This window comes from Centroberyx affinis, unplaced genomic scaffold (genome assembly GCF_046629955.1).
Source record: "Centroberyx affinis isolate AG114_WGS23_722 - 3 ecotype Tasmania unplaced genomic scaffold, CSIRO-AGI_Caff_v1 ptg001945l_1, whole genome shotgun sequence".
Taxonomy (NCBI): domain Eukaryota; kingdom Metazoa; phylum Chordata; class Actinopteri; order Beryciformes; family Berycidae; genus Centroberyx; species Centroberyx affinis.
In genome coordinates, this window is record NW_027280303.1 from 54,942 (window position 1) to 75,259 (window position 20,318).

The 20,318-nt window shown below is 41.1% G+C and overlaps 1 protein-coding gene across 4 annotated transcripts in view; it reads right to left on the minus strand.

The window, feature by feature from the left end:
* The window catches only part of LOC139653663 (uridine-cytidine kinase-like 1), a 43,308-nt gene that overhangs the window by 8,604 nt on the left and 14,386 nt on the right, over window positions 1-20,318 (minus strand). For 3 of the 4 annotated variants that reach the window (XM_071530576.1, XM_071530578.1, XM_071530577.1), the window contains 7 exons: window positions 17,808-17,879; window positions 12,118-12,307; window positions 11,165-11,226; window positions 5,084-5,103; window positions 2,102-2,200; window positions 1,725-1,818; window positions 682-744 (listed from right to left, as the gene is read on the minus strand). In XM_071530576.1, coding sequence (XP_071386677.1) covers window positions 682-744; window positions 1,725-1,818; window positions 2,102-2,200; window positions 5,084-5,103; window positions 11,165-11,226; window positions 12,118-12,307; window positions 17,808-17,879 — 600 coding nt within the window. Of the gene's footprint in view, window positions 1-681; window positions 745-1,724; window positions 1,819-2,101; window positions 2,201-5,083; window positions 5,104-7,964; window positions 7,982-11,164; window positions 11,227-12,117; window positions 12,308-17,807; window positions 17,880-20,318 lie in introns of all 4 variants that reach the window. The other variant, XM_071530575.1, reaches the window with a different exon arrangement.

The following is a 20,318-nucleotide window of genomic DNA, read 5'->3' on the forward strand; positions in this document are numbered from 1 at the left end:
CTTTCTATTAGCTGCACAGAGACGTTAGCCGTTAGTTTTGAGACCTTGAATTTAGGTAAAAAAAAAAAAAAAATTATGTCAATATTCCGTCATTATAGATTGAAGGCTAACAAAATACTACCAAACAAGCTAACTAGATTTGTTGCTAGGTGCTTCTGAGAAAGAGTCATAGTCAGTGCCACTAAATACTCTTTACAAGTTTTCCATTTGTTACCTCCGCCAAGGAGGTTATGTTTTCGGTGCTGTTTGTTTGTTTGTCTGTTTGTTTGTCTGTTAGCAGGATTACAGAAAAACTACTGGCCCGAAACTTGGAGGAAGGGTGTAGCATGGGCCAAGGAAGAACCCATTACATTTTGGAGCGGATCCGGATCCGACTCACGAACAAGCAATAATAGCACGGACCTTGGCGGAGGTCTGTGCTCTCTGAGTGCCCTTCTAGTTTTTGTTTGTTTTTCCCACTTTGACATTAAAAGGAAAAGGCGGCCACCAAAAATGTCCACAGGCAGGAAAGACTCTGGTTTATAAGGGATGTGTTGCGGACAGAAAGTCTCCATTGGGGCTTCATAACTGTGTGCTAAGATTCAAGACTAAATGTGGACTTGGGGCTTAGTGAGCACTCATTCGACTCAATGTTACCTTTGTGACAGCAGAGTGAACACTGGCAGACAAAAGCAGACTTACCCTTTTACCGCTGAGCCTCTTGCCCTCGTAGGTGCCACCCTGGGGTGTCTCCACCGATACTGGCTGGAAAGAGAGAGAGAGGCAACTATTAAAGACAGGGCAGGAGAATTTGTCCGCTTGCCACTGTGACTGCTACACAGTGGTGGAAGAAATACTCTGATCCTTTACTTAAGTAAAAGTATCAATACAGCAATGTAAAAATACTCCATTACAAGTAAAAGTCCTGCATGAAAAATCCTACTTAAGTAAAAGTACATAAGTATTAGCAGCAAAATGTAGTTAAAGTATTAAAGTAAAAGTAGTGGTTTGGTCCCTCTGATATTTTATTATATATGACATCATTAGATTATTAATACTGAAGCATCAGTGTGTAAGCAGCATGTTACTGTTGTAGCTGCTGGAGGTGGAGCTAGTTTGAACTACTTTATATACAGTTAGCTACTTTAGTCCAGTGGTTCCCAACCTAGGGGTCGGGCCCCTCCAAAGGGTCACCAGATAAATCTGAGGGGTCATGAGGTTATTAATGGGAGAGGAAAGAAGAAAAAACAAAGTTCTGATGCACAAATCTGTTTTCAGTTTTTGGACTTTATCTCTAATCTTTGATTTTTGCTGAAATATTGGATCATTTGAGTCAAATGTAGTGGAGTAGAAAGTACAATATTTCCCTCTGAAATGTGGTGGAGTGGAAGTATAAAGTAGCATCAAATGGAAATACTCAAGTAAAGTACAAGTACCTCAAAACTGTACTTAAGTACAGTACTTGAGTAAATGTACTTCATTACTTTCCACCACTGCTGCTACATCCCAAAATTCAACCACCACTTTCACTTTAGCAGCTGGTTAGAAGTGGAGACTAGAGTAGGACCCTAAATGATGGTTTGGATACCTGTACACTAACACACCGGCCGCTTTCACTATTTTACCAGCAGTGAATAGATACAATATTTTACGACACAACAAGGTTTGAACTCCAAGTGGAATGCAAGCAAGAGTTCAGTTAATAATTCTCACACACACACACACACACAGACACACACACTCACCTTGAGCGGTAGGAAGGAGAGGGCATGCTCTATCAGTAGCCTCATTAATCTCTTGGAGTAGAAGATAAATTCATCACGGTTAGTCTCCTTGTTCCTGCACGTACACACACACACACACACACACACACACACACACACACCAGAGCAAGAGACAAAGTTTAAGAGGTAGAAAAAAGCTTGTGTGCCTGTCAGACCATACTATGTATAGTTCTTCTGTTGGTCTATGAACCAGTTCTGAGCAAAAGTGACTTGTTAAAGACCCATGAGACTGCATCTTTACGAATTTTTCTTTCCGTATTTAGTCTAAAGCTACACTGTTTACTGTGTAATGGGAGTTCAGTTCATGGAGACTTTTAAACTGAAGTGTGTGTTCTGACCTGATGATGGTGTGCATGCCGCGGACCTGCGGTGTGCTTTCCATCACGCTGAGGGTCTTGGGTAACGGCTGTCCCTGGTGTGCCGAGGCCAGCGCAGATCTGCAGTAAACACACACACACACACACACACACACATACAGAGAGTGAGGGGTAACACTGGCATCTAGTGGAATAATGCAGTCACATACCATCACAGCAGACTAGGGCTGCCCCCTACTAAAGACAGTCTTAGTCAATTAGTAGTCCTGGGTTGTGTTGACTAACCAGCTCATTTTCTTCATCCACAAATTCAGTTTTCCCCCCCCCCCATACTGTTTTAGGTGTAGACGCTGAGGCAAATTTGTACATAATTTAATGATGCCAGAGATGTGCTTAAAATTGTAGCAAATAACTCTATAAAAAAGCACATATTAGTACATATTATTTGTCAGGGTGGAAAAGCCTCTGAAGCCCAGACTAATTAAATTATTTTAGGGTTAACAGCTCTTTAAGCCAGGGTGACCCACCACACTTATTCAATGGTAGGGAAACGCTGGGTTACATTTCAGCCTTTAAAAGAATAATTAATTTACAAAAAAATTACTGAACAATGAAATGAATACCGACCGGCTGATATCACTTATTTATTAAAAGGCCGATATCTACCCCATATATCGGTCTAACCCTCGTACATATACAATAATTCAAGTAAATAATTGGTAGTCAATTGATATCCTAAGTAGGGATCTGATTAGTCAACTAACCAATTAGCTGGGGCTGCCCTGTTGTATACAGGGGCCTTCAGTCATGATCCTGCCCAGTGATTTTCCACCTTGAAGTCTAAATAACTTCTTTCTTACTTGCAGATTCAGCAGTATTGTTCTGATGTAAACAGTTGTAAACGTATTCTTTACACCGGTGCAAAAATTTTAAAAAGCACATGCCTGGGTGTATTGAATTTGGTGTCTGAATTTAATGATTTTGTATATCTGCAGAATATATTGGCTATTTTCATGCCAAAAAGATCTTCTTTCTAAAAGATATTCAGTATTCCCCCCTGGATTTTCTTTTCTTGTCAGGATGGAAAAGCCACTGAAACAGCATTAAGACCACTGAGCACAAAAGCAGTCTCCACTGGTTAGTCCATTCAACCTGGTAGCAGCAATACAGCAACAGGGCCGCACTAATCTCGCGTAGCCACTCCTCTGTGTCAAACTGAAGGAGGTCTGGAGGACTTCTCGTCCGAAGATGTCAGATAACGAGAGCTTGCGGAGCCAGAGACAGCCGTTCGATTGGCTCAGAGTTTGAAAACACAAACCCCAGAAACGGCACCTCTGGTTTGTTTTTCTGCCCAATTTTCCTTTTTTAGTTCAGCTATGCAAACAATAAAAATGGATAAAAACTTTCGCCTTAAGACTTGCTTCTGTTTTGTCAGAAGTATACTCTCGACATCAAATTGAGTCGATGAAGCTTTTAGATTCTTAGCCTGAAGATTCTACTCAAAAACAGGGATATAATAGCATGTTTGCCAACAGGCTACAGTGAAAGTAGGACAACACACAGGTGAGCAGCAGCGCCAGGCTCCGCCCTAGTGTAATGTTGTTGGTTTGAAGTGTGAGGACAGCCACAGTGTCACTGTCCTTTTCTAACTAACTGTTCTGCTTCAATTTCTAAAGACCTTTGTTTGTTTTACATGGAGGTCTGGCTACGCAAGCTTAGGTCTGCACTGGCATCACAACCCAACTGATTAAAATTAACTACACTCACTGAGTTTTGTTCCAAACTGAAATAAGCATGGTTTGAAAAAGTGACCTACTCTTACAAAATTAAAACAATTGAAGTTTCGGAAATAGAGGCCTTGCTGCTGCGTCACAAATCTATCAATGTAGCTAAATATGTAACAACCCAGCTAGAAAAAGAGAGATACCTGAAAAAGACTGGGTGTACACCCATTCAGTAACATTATGAGTAAAAGTGAATTGTCTGATTAGGTCAATTTGTTTCCAAATGTAAAATACTGTGACACAGTAAACTGTCTTGTCTTTAGCCCTAGTCTCCCAACTCAGAGTCCAAAACACTCCGAGTTGTAGCTTGAGAAAAGTTAGCTCAGTTAATCTGAACAAACTGCTAGCTAGCAGGCTAATTTAACAAAGCAACTAATGTCAATGTTAACATGTGACTACTAGCAACTACTAATGCTAGCTTCTGCTAGATATGTCAGCTAGTGTGTAAATCAGATGTTTTAACAAGACAGTGATGGTTAGCTGATCAGATACTACGTTAGCTAGCCAACAAGCTGACATTATCTAAACAAAATCAATCAGATGCATCAGTGATGAAATGATCACTTAATTTGCAAAGAAACTAACCATATCTATTCGATTTTTTTGAGATCGCCAAGTCATAAGTTTAGAAGTTCTAGAGCCAGAGGGGGTACATCACTTGAAAGTCTTAAATGATTAACTTCAGGTAATGATTTGCCCCCCGGCAAAAGGATATATTTTTGGAAATGAATTCTTAATATATACAGAATGGAAGCCCTGAGTTTATGTTGTAGGAGTCTGCAGAAGTTGCAGTTTTCATAACACTGGAATAATATCTGGCCATCCTGTATTGTTGTGGTCAGGTTGGGTAAAACCTTAGGAATCACACTAATCAGCACAGTGTGGACCATTGCCTTAAAAGAAAAAAAAACAAAAAAACGGAAATGGCATTACAAAAATCAGGGTGGCAAACAAACTGTCAAACAGTTGCTTACAAAGTTAAGAAACTTTGCCCACCAAAAGCGTCAATGGCAGCAAACAAGCGTGTTAGCTTGACTACGGGGAAAGCATTAATTCGGTTCAGTAAAAAAAAGAACGGCATGATACGACACGGTATGTTAGCAAGTAAACATCCATATAAATTTAGAAAGAAACAGCAAAAGGCTTGGGAGTATCAAATTATAAAATCAGGCTTTTAAAACCACTAAAAATGGAGGAAGATGCACAAGTCGACCCTCACATATCCCAGCGGAGCTTCCTCTGAAGAAGGTGACATATTCATTTGAAGAGAAAAAGTAATGAGAAAAGGGACAAGGAAGAGATTAAAAAAAAAAGGTAGGGCAAGATTCAAATGGCGAGAGGACACAAGAAAACAAAAACGAGAGAAAGGAAGAGAAAGAATAGCATTAGAACATTGAAAATGGATAGCCCTCCTAGATCGCTGATCAACTGATCCAAGACCAGAGATGAGTTTGTCCAGCAACAAGCCATTTTCACACTGCTGAACCATACCTTATAAAATCTATTTCCACTTAAAGATGAAAGTGAATTTTCAGAGCTGGCTTTTGAAGAGAACTCCAGAAGCAGAAAGACATTTTTGAAGTGTGTTAATAGTCGATCTTTGGCCTGCTGCATCTAGAGATGTTGGACTAAAAGGGCAGATTTAAAAGGAACACTGTGTCTTCATATTACCAAAATAACACATCTCTGTTTGCCTTTAGGTCAAAGCCAGATGTGAAATGTCCCCGTTTCCCTCAGTGTAAATAGGCATGAACTATGCTGGCCTGGCTACCCATCCATGGTATTCCAGGATTTGACCTTGGCCTGCAGTGTCAGTATGGCTGTTTGTGTGGCTGTGTGAAAATGGCCCATGGAAGTTTTTGGAACCAAGGTCCACCCAGGATCAAAGACAGTGAGGATATTTCTGGGGTGCACAGCTCTGAAAGAAGACTGGTCCAGCCTGGTTGAGGATAACGGAACACAATTGGCAGATACTGTATTTCCTCTAATATTGGCCCGGGCCTTTATTTACCTCAACTGCAGAGGGTACCAGGCCTTTATTGGAAGCAGGCCTATATTAGAGACAGGCCTTTATTTCTAATTCCCTCTGTTTGATAAGTATATTTGCTCATATTTTAGTACGAAGCCTCCTTGTTTTCTGATCTGCTTCTGTTGGGGTTCGTTAGGTAGCCGTTTTTTCGTTACCGCAACGCATTACTGATAATTACAGTAATCGATGACTGCATGCTCCAGAGACTTCCGCCGGCCGAGCCATCTTGTGGCATACTGCCATCTTGTGGCACTTGTACGTTACTACAAACTACAGTTACATTATATAACAGGCACCAGGAGTTTACCGGTATCCACCGTTGTTTTTTCCTTTGTTTTTTTCCCCGGCCTGTATTAGGGGCCGGCCTTTATTTGTTTGTGTCGACCACGGCCCCGGCCATTATCGGAGACCCGGCTTTTAATTGACTACCGGCCACTATTACGGTAAGCATAGAGCATCTCAGGGTGAGAACGTTGTAAGACAGGGTTCGACCGGTATGGGGGTTGTTGAAGGCCAATACAGATACTTTCGGATGGAAGCTGCTGAAAAGCCAATATTTTGTGCCTGTATTTAATATATTTAAATTTGACCATTTTTATGCCTTTCAAAAATTCGGACTATCCAGTGTTTCCACCTGAATGTTATTCTTGGCAAAGTGGAAAAGCCTCTGAAACAGAATTTAGACCTTTGGACACAAAAACTCTCCATACTTGTGTGGAATCTGATCAAAATGCCTCATATCAATTCAGGTTAAGGGTTGCCCATAGACAACCAGTGTAGTATTGATCAATTCTATGTAATCAAACTGCATCATATTTCATCGAGGAGGTGGAAGACACTGACTGGACCAGATCCCATTTTTATTATTGGCCCAATACGTCAATCTGACCCTAATGGAAGATCGGATTAGAATTAGACAATTAGAATTAAGACCACCTATTGTGCTTACTTTGCATGCAATAGTAACTATTATGAACTGTCACTATTTATAATATTCAGTATGAATACTCGAGCACATTTCAACTAGTTCAAAAAGACAACATTGAAGTATATTTTGCTCCAGGTCTTATGGATAAGATATGGACTGATCCAGCTGATATTTCAGAGCTTAGCAGAGTCACAGAGACATCCTAACATGACAAAGGCTGCAGCAAAGACAAAAGGAAACACCCTGCCGTGAAGCATCACCCTTTACACATTAAAATGACTTGAAATAGTCCAATGAAACACATCCACCACAATCCACCCTAAAACACTTTAACACTATAAAAAAAAACAGCTATTGGTGATGTTCTTTGCATTTCTGGGGCCATTTTGTTGTTTAGTGGTATACTTTTCTCATTTCCATTTCCATAATTGACATCACATTGAGGTATTTGCAATGCAGCTAGTTTGATCGCAGAAAATTTTCCGATGTCTAAAACATCAACCGTAAACATCAGGTTCTGGTGTCAGTCCCTCAGAATCAAAGAGTGAGGGCTTCTTTCTAGAGCAAAAAAATACCACTTGCTCTGGAAAGGCTGTATCGTTCCAACTTATGATTATCTATGTTAAATTAAGTTTAATTAGTAAACAAAATATCTCTAAAAGCTATGTTTGCCTTTCTGACATATCTAGTTTGCGATCCATTGTGCTTGTGCGTGTGCGTGGATGAACAGGGGGGTGTTCAATATGCAATACTTCATTTACATATCGATTTTCATTGGCTTTTACTCGTCCACCACGGACAACAATGCCACGGACACACTTTATGTAGGTAACTTTATGAATCACCTCAAATTATTGCATCATCCCAAAATAACTCCTGAAATGCATTGAACATCACAGATTGGAGATATCCAACACTTTAAGAGGATCTGAGAGTGGAATTTTCCTTTTAACATCAAATATTTGGAAGTCTAGGAAATTCTCATATACATGTACGTATATGCAATTTAATATACACAAAAACAAAGACGTTTGTTCTTCATTTTGTCTTTGTTTGCACAGCAACTATGCTTGAAAATAGAGAGAACAGAGCTGGGTGGGAGGAAGAGGAGGAGAGAGAGAGAGGAGGGTATAACAGGCATACCTCACTGTGATCTCACGCTGGAACGGTTAGACAGCATTCAGCCAGTCGAGGGGGGGGAGAGGGGGGGTCGTGCACACGCGCGTACACACACACACACACGAACGTGCGCGCACATACAGTAAGAAAACATAAGGGAAAAAAAAAAAAAAAACAACAACATGAGAGAAGCCATTCCTAAAAGAAAAGAAAAAAAACCCAACACAATCCCAGAAACAAGAACACCCAAAAACAAAGCCAAACATTAAAAGCAAAATCCGCATGTTTAGATAAAAATGATTCCTCCCCCCCCCACTCTCCATTTTGCCTCACATCAGATCAAACCGCCATTTCCCACTGATCCATTTCAACAAGATGCCTTTGCTTTAGGTTTCCATCATTTTAAAACCTGGATTCTCGTTGTAACGCACGGTTTAGCCAGCCTCCGTCCGACGGTCTGCGGCTGATTCAATAGCAAGGACCAGTGCACCCTGCAGATATTCAGTTTGAAATTTGCATACTGTCTGGGTAATAAAAAGGCACGCAATCAGGTATTCTGTGTGCATCCCCTTTACTTTGCTGCTCTAGATTCATTTAGCATGTCAGATACGGTTAAAAATATCCATAAAACCCAAGGAGATGTAATGAGCCTCCTAATCCCAAAAGATCCTCATCATTACTTAGTGTAACTGATCTAGATTAACTGGTTCTGAGATCTAACTGTCTCTCCTCACTGAAGACCATTTATTACCCCATGTCTGCATGCACACACACACACACTAATGGGAGTGGGTAAGAGAGGAGAATGAGGTGAATAAGGTCCATTTAGCAAAAGCGTGACAAAGTGTTATCCTAACTATGATGTGTCAGAGCCGTGTGTGTGTGTGTGCGTGCTTCTGCCTGTCTAAGTTACGTGTGTGTGTGTGTATGATAGATGGTCTAAGCGGTCTGCTAGCAGTGATAGATACGGTGAAGGTCTAACAGATCAGAGTTTGGTGGAGCTCATAAAGCGTCTGGCTGACAGCGCAATGAACCGGAGAGAGATGGAGGACACGACTCCTGTCCTGGCCTAGCCCGGGCATGGACACACACACACACACACACACACACACACACACACACACACACACGCCAGCACAGAGCAGCCTGCCTTCAGTGCAGAGAGACAGTTGAGTTCAGCCAACTGGACCCAGTGAAAACACAGTGGTTGAGAGAACAGGAGGAAAACCTGACCGGCATTTGCCTTGTTCAACCAGCAGAGGGGGCCGGTGGTCAGGAACCCCGCAGGGTTCAACAAAGGGTAAAAAACCCTGATGCTGCATTCACCTCATATGGGGAAACAGTAGATATGAGCTTCCTGCTAGAAAATACTGGTCACCTCAGCTTTCAGCAGGTAAATGCAACTAGAAAATATAGTTCATTTTGATTTGTCTGATTCAGAATCAATACTTGAAATCCTAGCATTGATACTTGAATGTACGTTATTTTACAACAGTACGATTCATTTTCAGATTTTATCCTAGACTCTGCTCCTTTGTCATTGTCATTCAACTTCGAAACAGAGAAAACACTTTTAACTAACTTGCACTTGTTTCAAAAGCTTGTGTTTACATTTAATTAGTTCAACGCACAAATGCTCTTAAAAACCTGGGAAGAGGTGTTCCACTGTGCACTATATGTTGATATACTACTGGCATCTTGACGCCTGACACTCCCAAGTTGGCGCTTTTAACCACCGAGGTGTTCTGACAATTGTACCCAGATGACATGAATGCAGCATGAGTTGCAGCTGTATTGTTGTGGAAGGGTGAAGGTAAAGGGGAGAAGGTCCGCAAAGTTCCATGTCCAGACCGGAGGCAAATTCATAATGTGAAATGGATTCAGTAGCTTTGAAAGGAATGATCGGTCTTTTCTGATGAGAGAACTAACTAAACTGACCTTAAGGTATGGGTGCACCGATACCACTTTTTTCAGACCCAGTACATGTACAAGTATTGTCGGCGACACCGAGTACCGATACGATTTATATTAGATATACCAACCGTGCAATCTCTTCAACGAGACAATATTTAATAACCTGATCACTGCGCAAGCCACCTTTTTAAAAATATTTGGGATTTATTTTTCATTAAATGGAACATCATCTGTGGTTCTCATTAAACAGAAAACATTTATTCTCATTTTTCCATCTTCATTAACGGTACTGAATCTCTTGGTATCGGATGACTTCATCGATGCAGATTACTCGCATGGTATCAGCGCCCGTACCTTAAGGTGCAAGCCCCACCCAAGTCGCAGTCCAGACAGACTGGCGTAAAACTTGTAAAAGCAATGAAACAGCCTCATCAAGACGGAGGCCTCCAAGCTTGATGTTTTTACATGTCCCAAAGTACAAACATCCTCTATTGCCCATTGGACAAGGCTGGCTTTCATTGTGGGACGAACAATGCCGCGTTCACGTCATATCGGATTTTCCCGCAAATACGAGCGTTCAATTAGGAAAAACAGGACGTGGGAATCTATATCTCCCACTTGGTGTCACGAATTGAACAAGTGTGTCAACAAAAAAATCAAACATGGCTGTGAGTCCACCAACATTGGCAGTTCAAGGTAATTTTCTTCTGATATGACGTGAGCGCGGCATAAGATCAATCCCTAGTACTGATTAATGTCTACTAGAGGGTCACCAGCTTTATATATCTGTCCCACTGGAAGGCTTTCTGATGGATGTTAGAGGTCTGGTCATATTACATTGCGTTATGTCAGGCTTGCATGCGCAGGTCCAACAAAGTGAGCCTCAGGACTGGTTTGCCCTCAAATCAACTTAGCAGTTTGGCCATGTTCACACCATTCCGCTCTGCTGTGCTTTTTGGCCGCAAGGCGGTCTGAAACTTTCCGCTCTGGAAAAACAGTTGTGCCTGCTGTCTTTTAAGGGGTGGCACACTTTCTAAAGTTGAGGAAAACTCAGCTTTTTAGAGGAGCACACATGACATGGACTGCATTTTCTGTGAGCTCATCATTCAAAGCTAAGAGGAGGCAGGGTTCATGGTCTGATCAGTATGAAGCACAAGGGCTAAAACTAAAAGGGTAATAGCGTGAACATGGACCAAGAATTGTGAATGGAAACACAGACAAACTGAGTGTTGGGCTGATTTTGTGCAAACTTGTTCAAGGCCAAACTCAACAACAAAAACACGAGGCGAGGAACTGTAAGCCATCCTTACCTTCTCCAGCTGACTGTGGACATGTTGGACGATCAGATCCAACGCTACAAAGTTCTCTCCGCCTGTAAATGAGACAAGGTCAAGACACAGAGAACATCCCAAGGAACACAGTAGGGTTCAACCGATATGGGCTTTTGACAGACTTGGCTACAAACCCTCAGCATCCAATCTCCAAAGGACATAGTCTAAACGTTCAATCCCGCTGCTCCACCTCTGCTACCAACTCAGTATACCTAAGCATTTTTCTTTCATATGCCTCAGCTACTGCATCCTATCATTGGAACTGTAAGATTGTGTCTCTGACCACAACACCAAATCTGGAACTTCAGTACTCACCATTTCCTGTGGGATGACCAACTTTTTCCTTAAATTTACTGCCATTTGCCAATCTCTGCTCACCCTTAGCTGGCCTACAATCCCTACAAATGGCCTACAACTGGTTTTGTCCCTCATGGACAAAAACAATTGTACCATCTTCCTTCCTATCAGCTGATGAATTAATTTCTACTTGTTTGCTCTCCACTGCTGCTGCTAGACACTTCAAAACCTGGTTATGTCACCAGGTGTATCGCCCTTGTGGCAAACAAACTTTGTTTGCATCCTGACAAAATATGTCTAAGAGTAGCTATGCCTGAACATAAGGGACAGGAAGGGTCCCTACCTTCCCATTTACTGAGATTTTGGGGTGATGCTAGGGTGACGCAAGACCGCAAGAACTGTGATTGGCCCGCTTCATATTTCCTCCTACCTGTATCCGGTTAAGCTCAAGGTTCCATTTGCACTCCACTGATACAGTAGGCACAACATTCCTAACTGTTGGGTATTTCGGCTTTGTCAGTGGCATTTCCAGTCTTACTTTAGCAAAACTAAACTCCTCTGTCAGGCTAGATATAGGCAGTTCTAAGATCCCTTTCCCAAGAAATCCTTTGGCCGAAGAACCAAAGTCCACTGACCTCTGGGCACCACGATGTCGGCCACCTGAACTGTCGGCTCGATGTACTGCTCAAACGCCGGCTTTACGAACTTATTGTACTGTTTGATGACGCCGCTGATGTCCCGCCCCCGCTCTGAAATGTCCCGCTTCAGCCTCCGTACCAGCCGGATGTCCGAGTCGGTGTCCACAAACACCTTCATGTCCAACAACTGGAAGATGGGAAGGGAGAGAAAAGAGAGAGACGTTGGCGGTGTGGAGAGACATGACCAAGTCCTTAAAGTTCATCTAGTTCATTTCATGTATAAAGCAGATGTTATTAGTGTATGTGATAGGGTTTGAGTGACTTGGGTTTCCGATACCGCTATTTTTGGATTAAAGGTGCTGGTCCGAGGTGTACAACATTGACTGGACAATCTGTTTTGTAATAAAAGGCCAATATTGGCCCCATATATTATAACCTTAGTATGCATTATTCATGTATGTATGTATGTATGTATGTATGTATGTATGTACGTATGTATGTATGTATGTATGTATATGTACTGGTTGTAATAAATGTATTAGACAGTCCCACCAGGATTTTGCAGAGTTTTTTTGTGATTATTGCAGCCAGAAATGCTTGATTTTGCAGCAGCTTTTCGCAAAAATTGCGAAACAATTTGTGAAGTTTTATGTGCTCTTTTTGCGGTAGAATTGCGGGAATTGGGAAAAATTGCAAGCAAAGGGAAAAAAATGTGAAAAAAATGTGAAAAAAAAGTGCTGCGTGCTGCGATGACGTAAGTTACCATGACACGAAATTGATTTGGCCATTTCATGCGGAAAAGTTGCGGCAATTTCGCAAAACTGCAAGCTCTCGCAAATATCGCGGCGATTTCTTGAATTTGTGTTAACTATCGCGATCGCAAAAATCGCAATTCCCTGGAGGGACTGATTAGAGTGGGAGGGGGATGAAGACGAGAGACTCAAATGAAAAGGCAGACAGAAAGAAAGATGGAAAGAAACAAACAAGAAACAAAGTGTGAAGGCTGCAAGCTCTAGTACTCTCAAATAAGCCAATATAGCCATTAATGTTGCGTTCCTGCACACACCAGCAAGTCAGCCGTCAATCCATCCAGTCAGCCCCACTAAACTAAAGCTCTATTCAGCAAAACCAGGAACAATTAACGACTCAGCATCGCAACACTGCTGGAGCAACAAAACAGCAGCAGCCTCGCCCGCACAAAGAACTATCGATGACTTTTAAACGAAAAAGAGACTGTGTGAGTGATTTCCATGAGAATGATAGAGAGTGTTGCAGGTGTAACTCAGTGGCCCAACAAGCCGGTGGATTCCCTCCGCTGTAAATCTGACAACCTGACCAACCAGGAGAGGCCATATCGCCGGGTCAGCAGAACTGTCAGCCTATGGGAGGAGGTGAATGAGGAGCGGTGTGTTCTGATAGGTCAGAGAGCGAGGCCTCGGCTGTAGATCACGCTCTTAACCTGCTGCCACAGGGACCCGCTCACTTCTTTTTGTCACCCACCATGAAATAGTAAACTCTGAAACTTTGGCCTTTTTCACAGTTGTATGTTTAGTTGTTATTAGCAACTATTTTTCAACTAATGTATCCTCTTTTCACACACAAATTTAAAAGGGGCATTAAGTAATTTGCATACATAATAAGGTCACTTATCTCAGTGTTTCCTCTGTAATTTGATGCAGCTGTGGCGCTGGGGGCGATAACTAGTTTTGTCTAGTCTAGTTTGGGTCCAAGTTATGTTTCGTGTTGAGGTTGTTGTGCAAAAAAAATTTTTTTAATCATAATAAAATCATTACTTCTAAAACATGTGGATTATGCTTATATTCGTTTTAGATGATAGACTAAACTACAATTTTAAGTTCAAAATTTCTCTACTAAATGAATACAGAGGAAACACTGAAGACAGCAAAATCAAGTTATTACATACTTGTAAATATGCACATTATTTGTATGTGTACATAGTTACTAAACATTTTCTTTTTCACTTTTTTTGTTTTGCATATTTTGTCTTTTTTTTTTGTTTTGTTGTTTTCTTTTTTGCGTACACTGATACATGTCTTATGATATTCATTACTCATCTGATCTGAACATTCATCCATGCATGGTCATTCGATTATTCCGGTCTTCCATTCTCTATGGTGAGTCTGCAGCTGTTGCGGCCCATGTGATCTCTCTGTACTCTATATATAGTTGAGAGTTGTTTGAATGGAGATTTTTTATACTTTTACACTTTTTCACTTGACCACTTTTTTCTTTTTTTTCATCTTTGCATTGTTCGAAACACCCTGAACCCAGTCCACTATTTTCTACATCTGCAAATGTTTCTGTTTTCTGTTTCTGCAGATATTTTCTGTTTCTGTTTATTATTAGACTTCCATAGTTTCCCATCAGTGACAATCAGTCAGGTTCCAACAGATATCATGTGCATACTGTGTAAAAAAAACACCTATTTCTTAAAATTCTCTCTCTTTCTGTATTTTTTATATACTACTTATACTTTGTATACGACTTCAAAAATAGACCTATTCCCTAAATCTCTACTTTAATTTTTTTATATACTACTTTTTATAATTTTGAGCTGTTAAGTGTGATGTGACCAACAAAGAAAGAGAAACAGTCAAAGTCCAATTCTTTGTAAGTGCAAACTTACTTGGCCGATATAATTGATTCTGATTCGGAGGTAGAATAAAAATGGAAACTTTGCATTAAAACTAGGGCTGGGCGATATGGTTGAAATCAATATCATGATAATCATAAGGATTTTTCTCGATATCAATATATATCACGATATGGTTCATGTATGCAAAATCACGTTAAATAATCAAATTAATGTTCATCTCATTGAACCGAATGGTGATGTTAGGTGTGATGTCAAACAAACCAGAAATATTCAAATAATATTCCTACCATACCTCATTTTATGAGAGTTTTTAAGTAAAATTTGCTTGTCCTCATCAATTTAGACAGCAGAAATGTGTCACGATATTAAAATATCTTTGTATCATCACGATATGATTCCTCTGAAAGACGATAAACGATAATATTGAATTATCGCCCAGCCCTAATTAAAACATAAAATATACAGTACTGTCCATTAAAAGGATTTTCCCTCCATTTGTGAGTTTGAACTCCCCTTGCACGTAGTCTCCATGCAAGACTGCAACACTTGGCTGACAATAGGCTGAATAGTGTGTGTGTGTGTGTGTGTGTGTGTGTGTGTGTGGAACTTGTACACAGCTATACATACACAATACACAGCTGTAATTGACTTCAATTACATGGATGTACACATAATACAAATGATTAATCACTATCGACAATGGCTCTTATTAACTGAATCAGAGGGTAATCAACTCCGCAGTCAGGTCTCTGGGGAAGGCTGAGTGCCTTATCGCCACGCTCCAGCTCTCACACACACACACACACACACACACCCCCACCCCCCGCTACAAAAGGCTGGAAGGATAAATCAGCAGAGGCAGGACCGCTTTGTCGATGCGAACACAAACGCTCTCCTTTTCATTCGTATGGATTTCCTCTGGCGAGTACACAGAAAGGCAACACACACACACACACACACACACATGCACACATACATCAAAACCAAATACAAATGCAGACACACACACACACAAAAACAGAGTGCAGAAAAGGAGCCTTCAACAGCATCATTAATAAGAACCCAGAACCCATTTCCTCCACACAAATGCTGTCCCCTCTTTACATACACACACACACATATAGGTACAACTGATATGGGCTTTGAAGGCTGATACTGATATTTTCGGATTGAAGCTGCTGCTATTTTTTTGTACACATTCACATTAAGTAATATCTTTATGGCATAAGTTATTATCTTTCTCAAGGTAGAAAAGCCTCCGAAACAGCATTTAGACCACGGGACACTAAAACTCTCATTGAAACCCTGGATAATGAAATTAGTGGGCAAAAAAAACAAACCATTATTGAACAATCAAATGAATAAAGAAAACAAAACGTCATGTCAGGTTTTCCAGACTGTTTTCCGTAGCTGTGGTCAGAGAGGAACCGCCATTATATTAGAGGAGGACACTGACTGGATGATATCTGATATTTAATAAAAGGCCAATATTGGCCCATGACATGAATCAATTCGGGTTCAGGTCTTCCCATAGATCAGTTCTACTATAAATACATAATCAATTAAAATGCATTATTTCCATTATATCAGAGGTGGACGACACTGACTGGAACAGATCCTATTTTAACAACCCATTGTCAAACTGACATATCGGTCTAACGCTACCACACACACATACACACACACATACATACACAGTGAGAGATAAAAACCCAAAGAAGCAGCTCGCTGATCTAATTTCCCTACTCAGAATCGGAGCATCAGTGCTCCATTAATCAGGCTGCTGGTCGTCTCCGAGCTGGCAGAGCGATTAATCAGACTCGGCACAGAAAGAGAGAGAGAACGGGCGGACCTGGTCGAATCCGAACCCCAAATTTTTCCTTATGCTGCATTCACATCATATGGGAAAAACGATGTTTGTATCTGAAGATGCCATGGTTGAAGTTTTCTGTAGACTCTTTGATTACTTACGGTACAGCTGTGATATTTTTGTTCATGTTAAAATTATTTATAACAAGAAATATTGTCAGTAATATATTCTCTCGTGCTCCACTGCCACCTTAAGAGCTACAGGCCATTTTGGGCACCGTGTTGGAGGGGCTGTACTTGAGGCTCCGCCCCCTCCCAATGCCCCAAAGGTAAGCCGATTGGTCGACTTGGTAATTGCTAAGTCAACTTTCCACATCATAAAGCTGAGGTGAACAGTATTTTCTAGTAGTATTTACATCTGAAAGCTGAGTGAACAGTATTTTCTAGTAGTATTTACCATCTGAAAGCTGAGGTGAACAGTATTTTCTAGTAGTATTTAGTATTTTCAAGTAGTATTTACTATCTGAAAGCTGAGTGAACAGTATTTTCTAGTAGTATTTACCATCTGAAAGCTGAGGTGAACAGTATTTTCTAGTAGTATTTACCATCTGAAAGCTGAGGTGAACAGTATTTTCTAGTAGTATTTACCATCTGAAAGCTGAGGTGAACAGTATTTTCTAGTAGTATTTAGTATTTTCAAGTAGTATTTACTATCTGAAAGCTGAGTGAACAGTATTTTCTAGTAGTATTTACCATCTGAAAGCTGAGGTGAACAGTATTTTCTAGTAGTATTTACCATCTGAAAGCTGAGTGAACAGTATTTTCTAGTAGTATTTACCATCTGAAAGCTGAGTGAACAGTATTTTCTAGTAGTATTTACCATCTGAAAGCTGAGTGAACAGTATTTTCTAGTAGTATTTACCATCTGAAAGCTGAGTGAACAGTATTTTCTAGTAGTATTTACATCTGAAAGCTGAGTGAACGGTATTTTCTAGTAGTATTTACATCTGAAAGCCGAGGTGAACAGTCTTTTCAAGCAGAAAGCTACTATCTACAGTATTTCCAATATGATGTGAATGCAGCATTAGATATGAGAACCACTTGCATCACTGGGAAGCCCCAGGAGTGAAAACCTTGACTTGTAATAGAACAGAAATCAAGTGACCCTGGTGTTTTTCCAACTAGATACCTACTATTTGACCTAGGTCGGGAGGGAGGAGAGAACAGAGGAGAGGAAAGCGGAGAGGAGAGAGTATCTTACCTTCAGCAGCTCCTTGTTGGCGAAGGCTAGGATGCCCTCGAAGATGACAACGTTGGCCCCGTACACCGTTTTCTGTCAAGAGAGGAAGAAATGAAATAAGAGAGGGATTTCAGGTGACGTTAACACACCCACTGGTGGCCATATTGGATGTCCACTCGTCTTGGCAACAACATCCGAACAGCTGCTCGCATTTCTAAACGTCCGACTTGGCCATCCCAACAGAATATGATTCATTTCTGTGCCGTTTTTTTTTTTCGGGAACTTTCATCATCTGAAAGTTCCCCGCCACCGTTTCCGTTCACCTTTCCTCTGCCGTCATCCGATAAGCCTCATCGGAAACCTTCTCCAAGGGGAGTTGAGTGTGTGTGTGTGTGTGTGTGTGTGTGTGTGTGTGTGTGTGCTAGTAATCACTGTCTCCATCGCAGAGAAAATGGCACGATCCTATTACCTTCCCCTGACCGGCTTCACGCTCAAGTCAACGGACTGGACACCTCTCTATTGATTTTGAGAGAGAGAGAGAGAGGTGAAGAAAAGCGAGAGACTAAGAGAAAGAGAGAGAGAGAAAATGAGAGAGAGAGAGAGAGAGAGAGTGTGAAGCGGAGAGTGCATTCTAAAGAAAGAGATGAGTGTTCATCGATTGGTTAATTTCCCTCAGTTCCTTTCTATGAGGTGATTTAGCGAGTCCTTAACATCCTTAAGTGTGTGTGTGTGTGTGTGTGTGTGTGTGACCTCTAATTTCACTGGAGGAGGGAGGAGGGTGAGCGGTGCCCTAATCCTTCATTCACATAACTGGTAGAAACACACACACACACACACACGATACAGCCTACAGCTAATTCAGCCTTGGTGCCGGCATCCCTCGGGCCCTGAGGCATAATTATATTCAGAACCATACAAAAAAAAAAAAAAAAAAGGGCCCCATAAAATGATTTCTGAGTTACTAGTCATGTCAGCCGGCTTCCCCCGGGTGGCGCCGCGCCGCTCGGCCGTGAAATGACATTACGAGGGAATTAGAAAGAGAGCGGTTCAGATTGATTCTCCACACTGGAATCTGTGGTCGTTGCCTTGGTAATGTCCTGTACACTAAATCCTTCATGATTAGCAGACTGGGCAGGCGTCCGGATCGGTTCTTAAGTGCGATTCGCTCGGGGGGGGGGCAAATCGGGGGACATTCAGTGACTTGGGGTAATTGCGGAGATCGCTGGGTCATTTTAATCCAGCGCGAATCCGCCATGTAATGAAAGTTACATGAAAGTAATGAATTGTTAAATCTCGACCTTAAACAGCTGCATGGTCACCGGTGACTTCAGCGAATTTCACTAGGCCGTGTGAATGCGTGTATAATATTAGCCTAATATTAATATTGCTCCTCTGTTATTTTTGTCCCCCACCAAAGAGGGGACTATGGATCGGTCTCCATCCGTTAGTTCGTTCGTTCGTTCGTTAGTTTGTTCGTCACACTGTAACGTTGACTTTGTGCCGCTAGGGGGCAGCATTGACAATGAGTGGGGACTCAGTGGTAAAGCAGGTCATACAGTTAAAGTTATCATACAATGTGGGGGACAATGAATGGGGACTCAGTGGTAAAGCAGGTCATACAGTTAAAGTTATCATACAATGTGGGGGACAATGAATGGGGACTCAGTGGTAAAGCAGGTCATACAGTTAAAGTTATCATACAATGTGGGGGACAATGAATGGGGACTCAGTGGTAAAGCAATCCAGTTAAAGTTATCATAGGTAACATAATAGTCTACACACACTACACACTTGGAGACATCAGACTGGGTTGATGTGTTGAAGTGAGAGTCAATGGAGAATTTTTGGGCAAACCTCTAACCACAAGACACTGTAGTTATTGTCCAGTTGTTGGACTGTTGTTCTGTTATTGCATCATCACTGCAGTACCACTGTGCCTCAGTGTTGACTACTTATATCATATTATCACTTACCTACTGTGCAATACCATATATCACTTATCATTTAGCATTTATATTATTCATAACACTCACGCTCCTGGTGTTGTTTGTTTTATTGTATATTGTATTATAAATTGTATTTTAGTGTACATTGTGTAATGTACAGATTGTATTTATTGCGTATTGTAGTTCTTATATTTTGTACTGTATTGAGTAAAAACAGGACAATTACAGTTACTACATTTCAAGATATAACTTGTAAACCTAATTCTGAGGAGAGTAGGCAACAGAAATATATGGTCAATCTGTCCTTTCATTGTCCCATACCAAAATGCTTATACAGTTTCACTCATATTTCAAGTACACTCAGCAATCACTGACTGACCCAAGGGTGGAACTACATCACTGGTGGGGGACAACATGTTTACTATTTGCTTGTATTTTTTCCAGCTGGATGTTTTTTTTGCCAAATTGCAGACAGAGGTGTGTAGTCTTCCCAGATTCAATGTCACTGCAAAGCAAAGCCTGGTAGCTGCTTCTCATACAAACAGTGCTCAAAGCAGCACTACTAACCTTTTCATAAGCCAGTGTT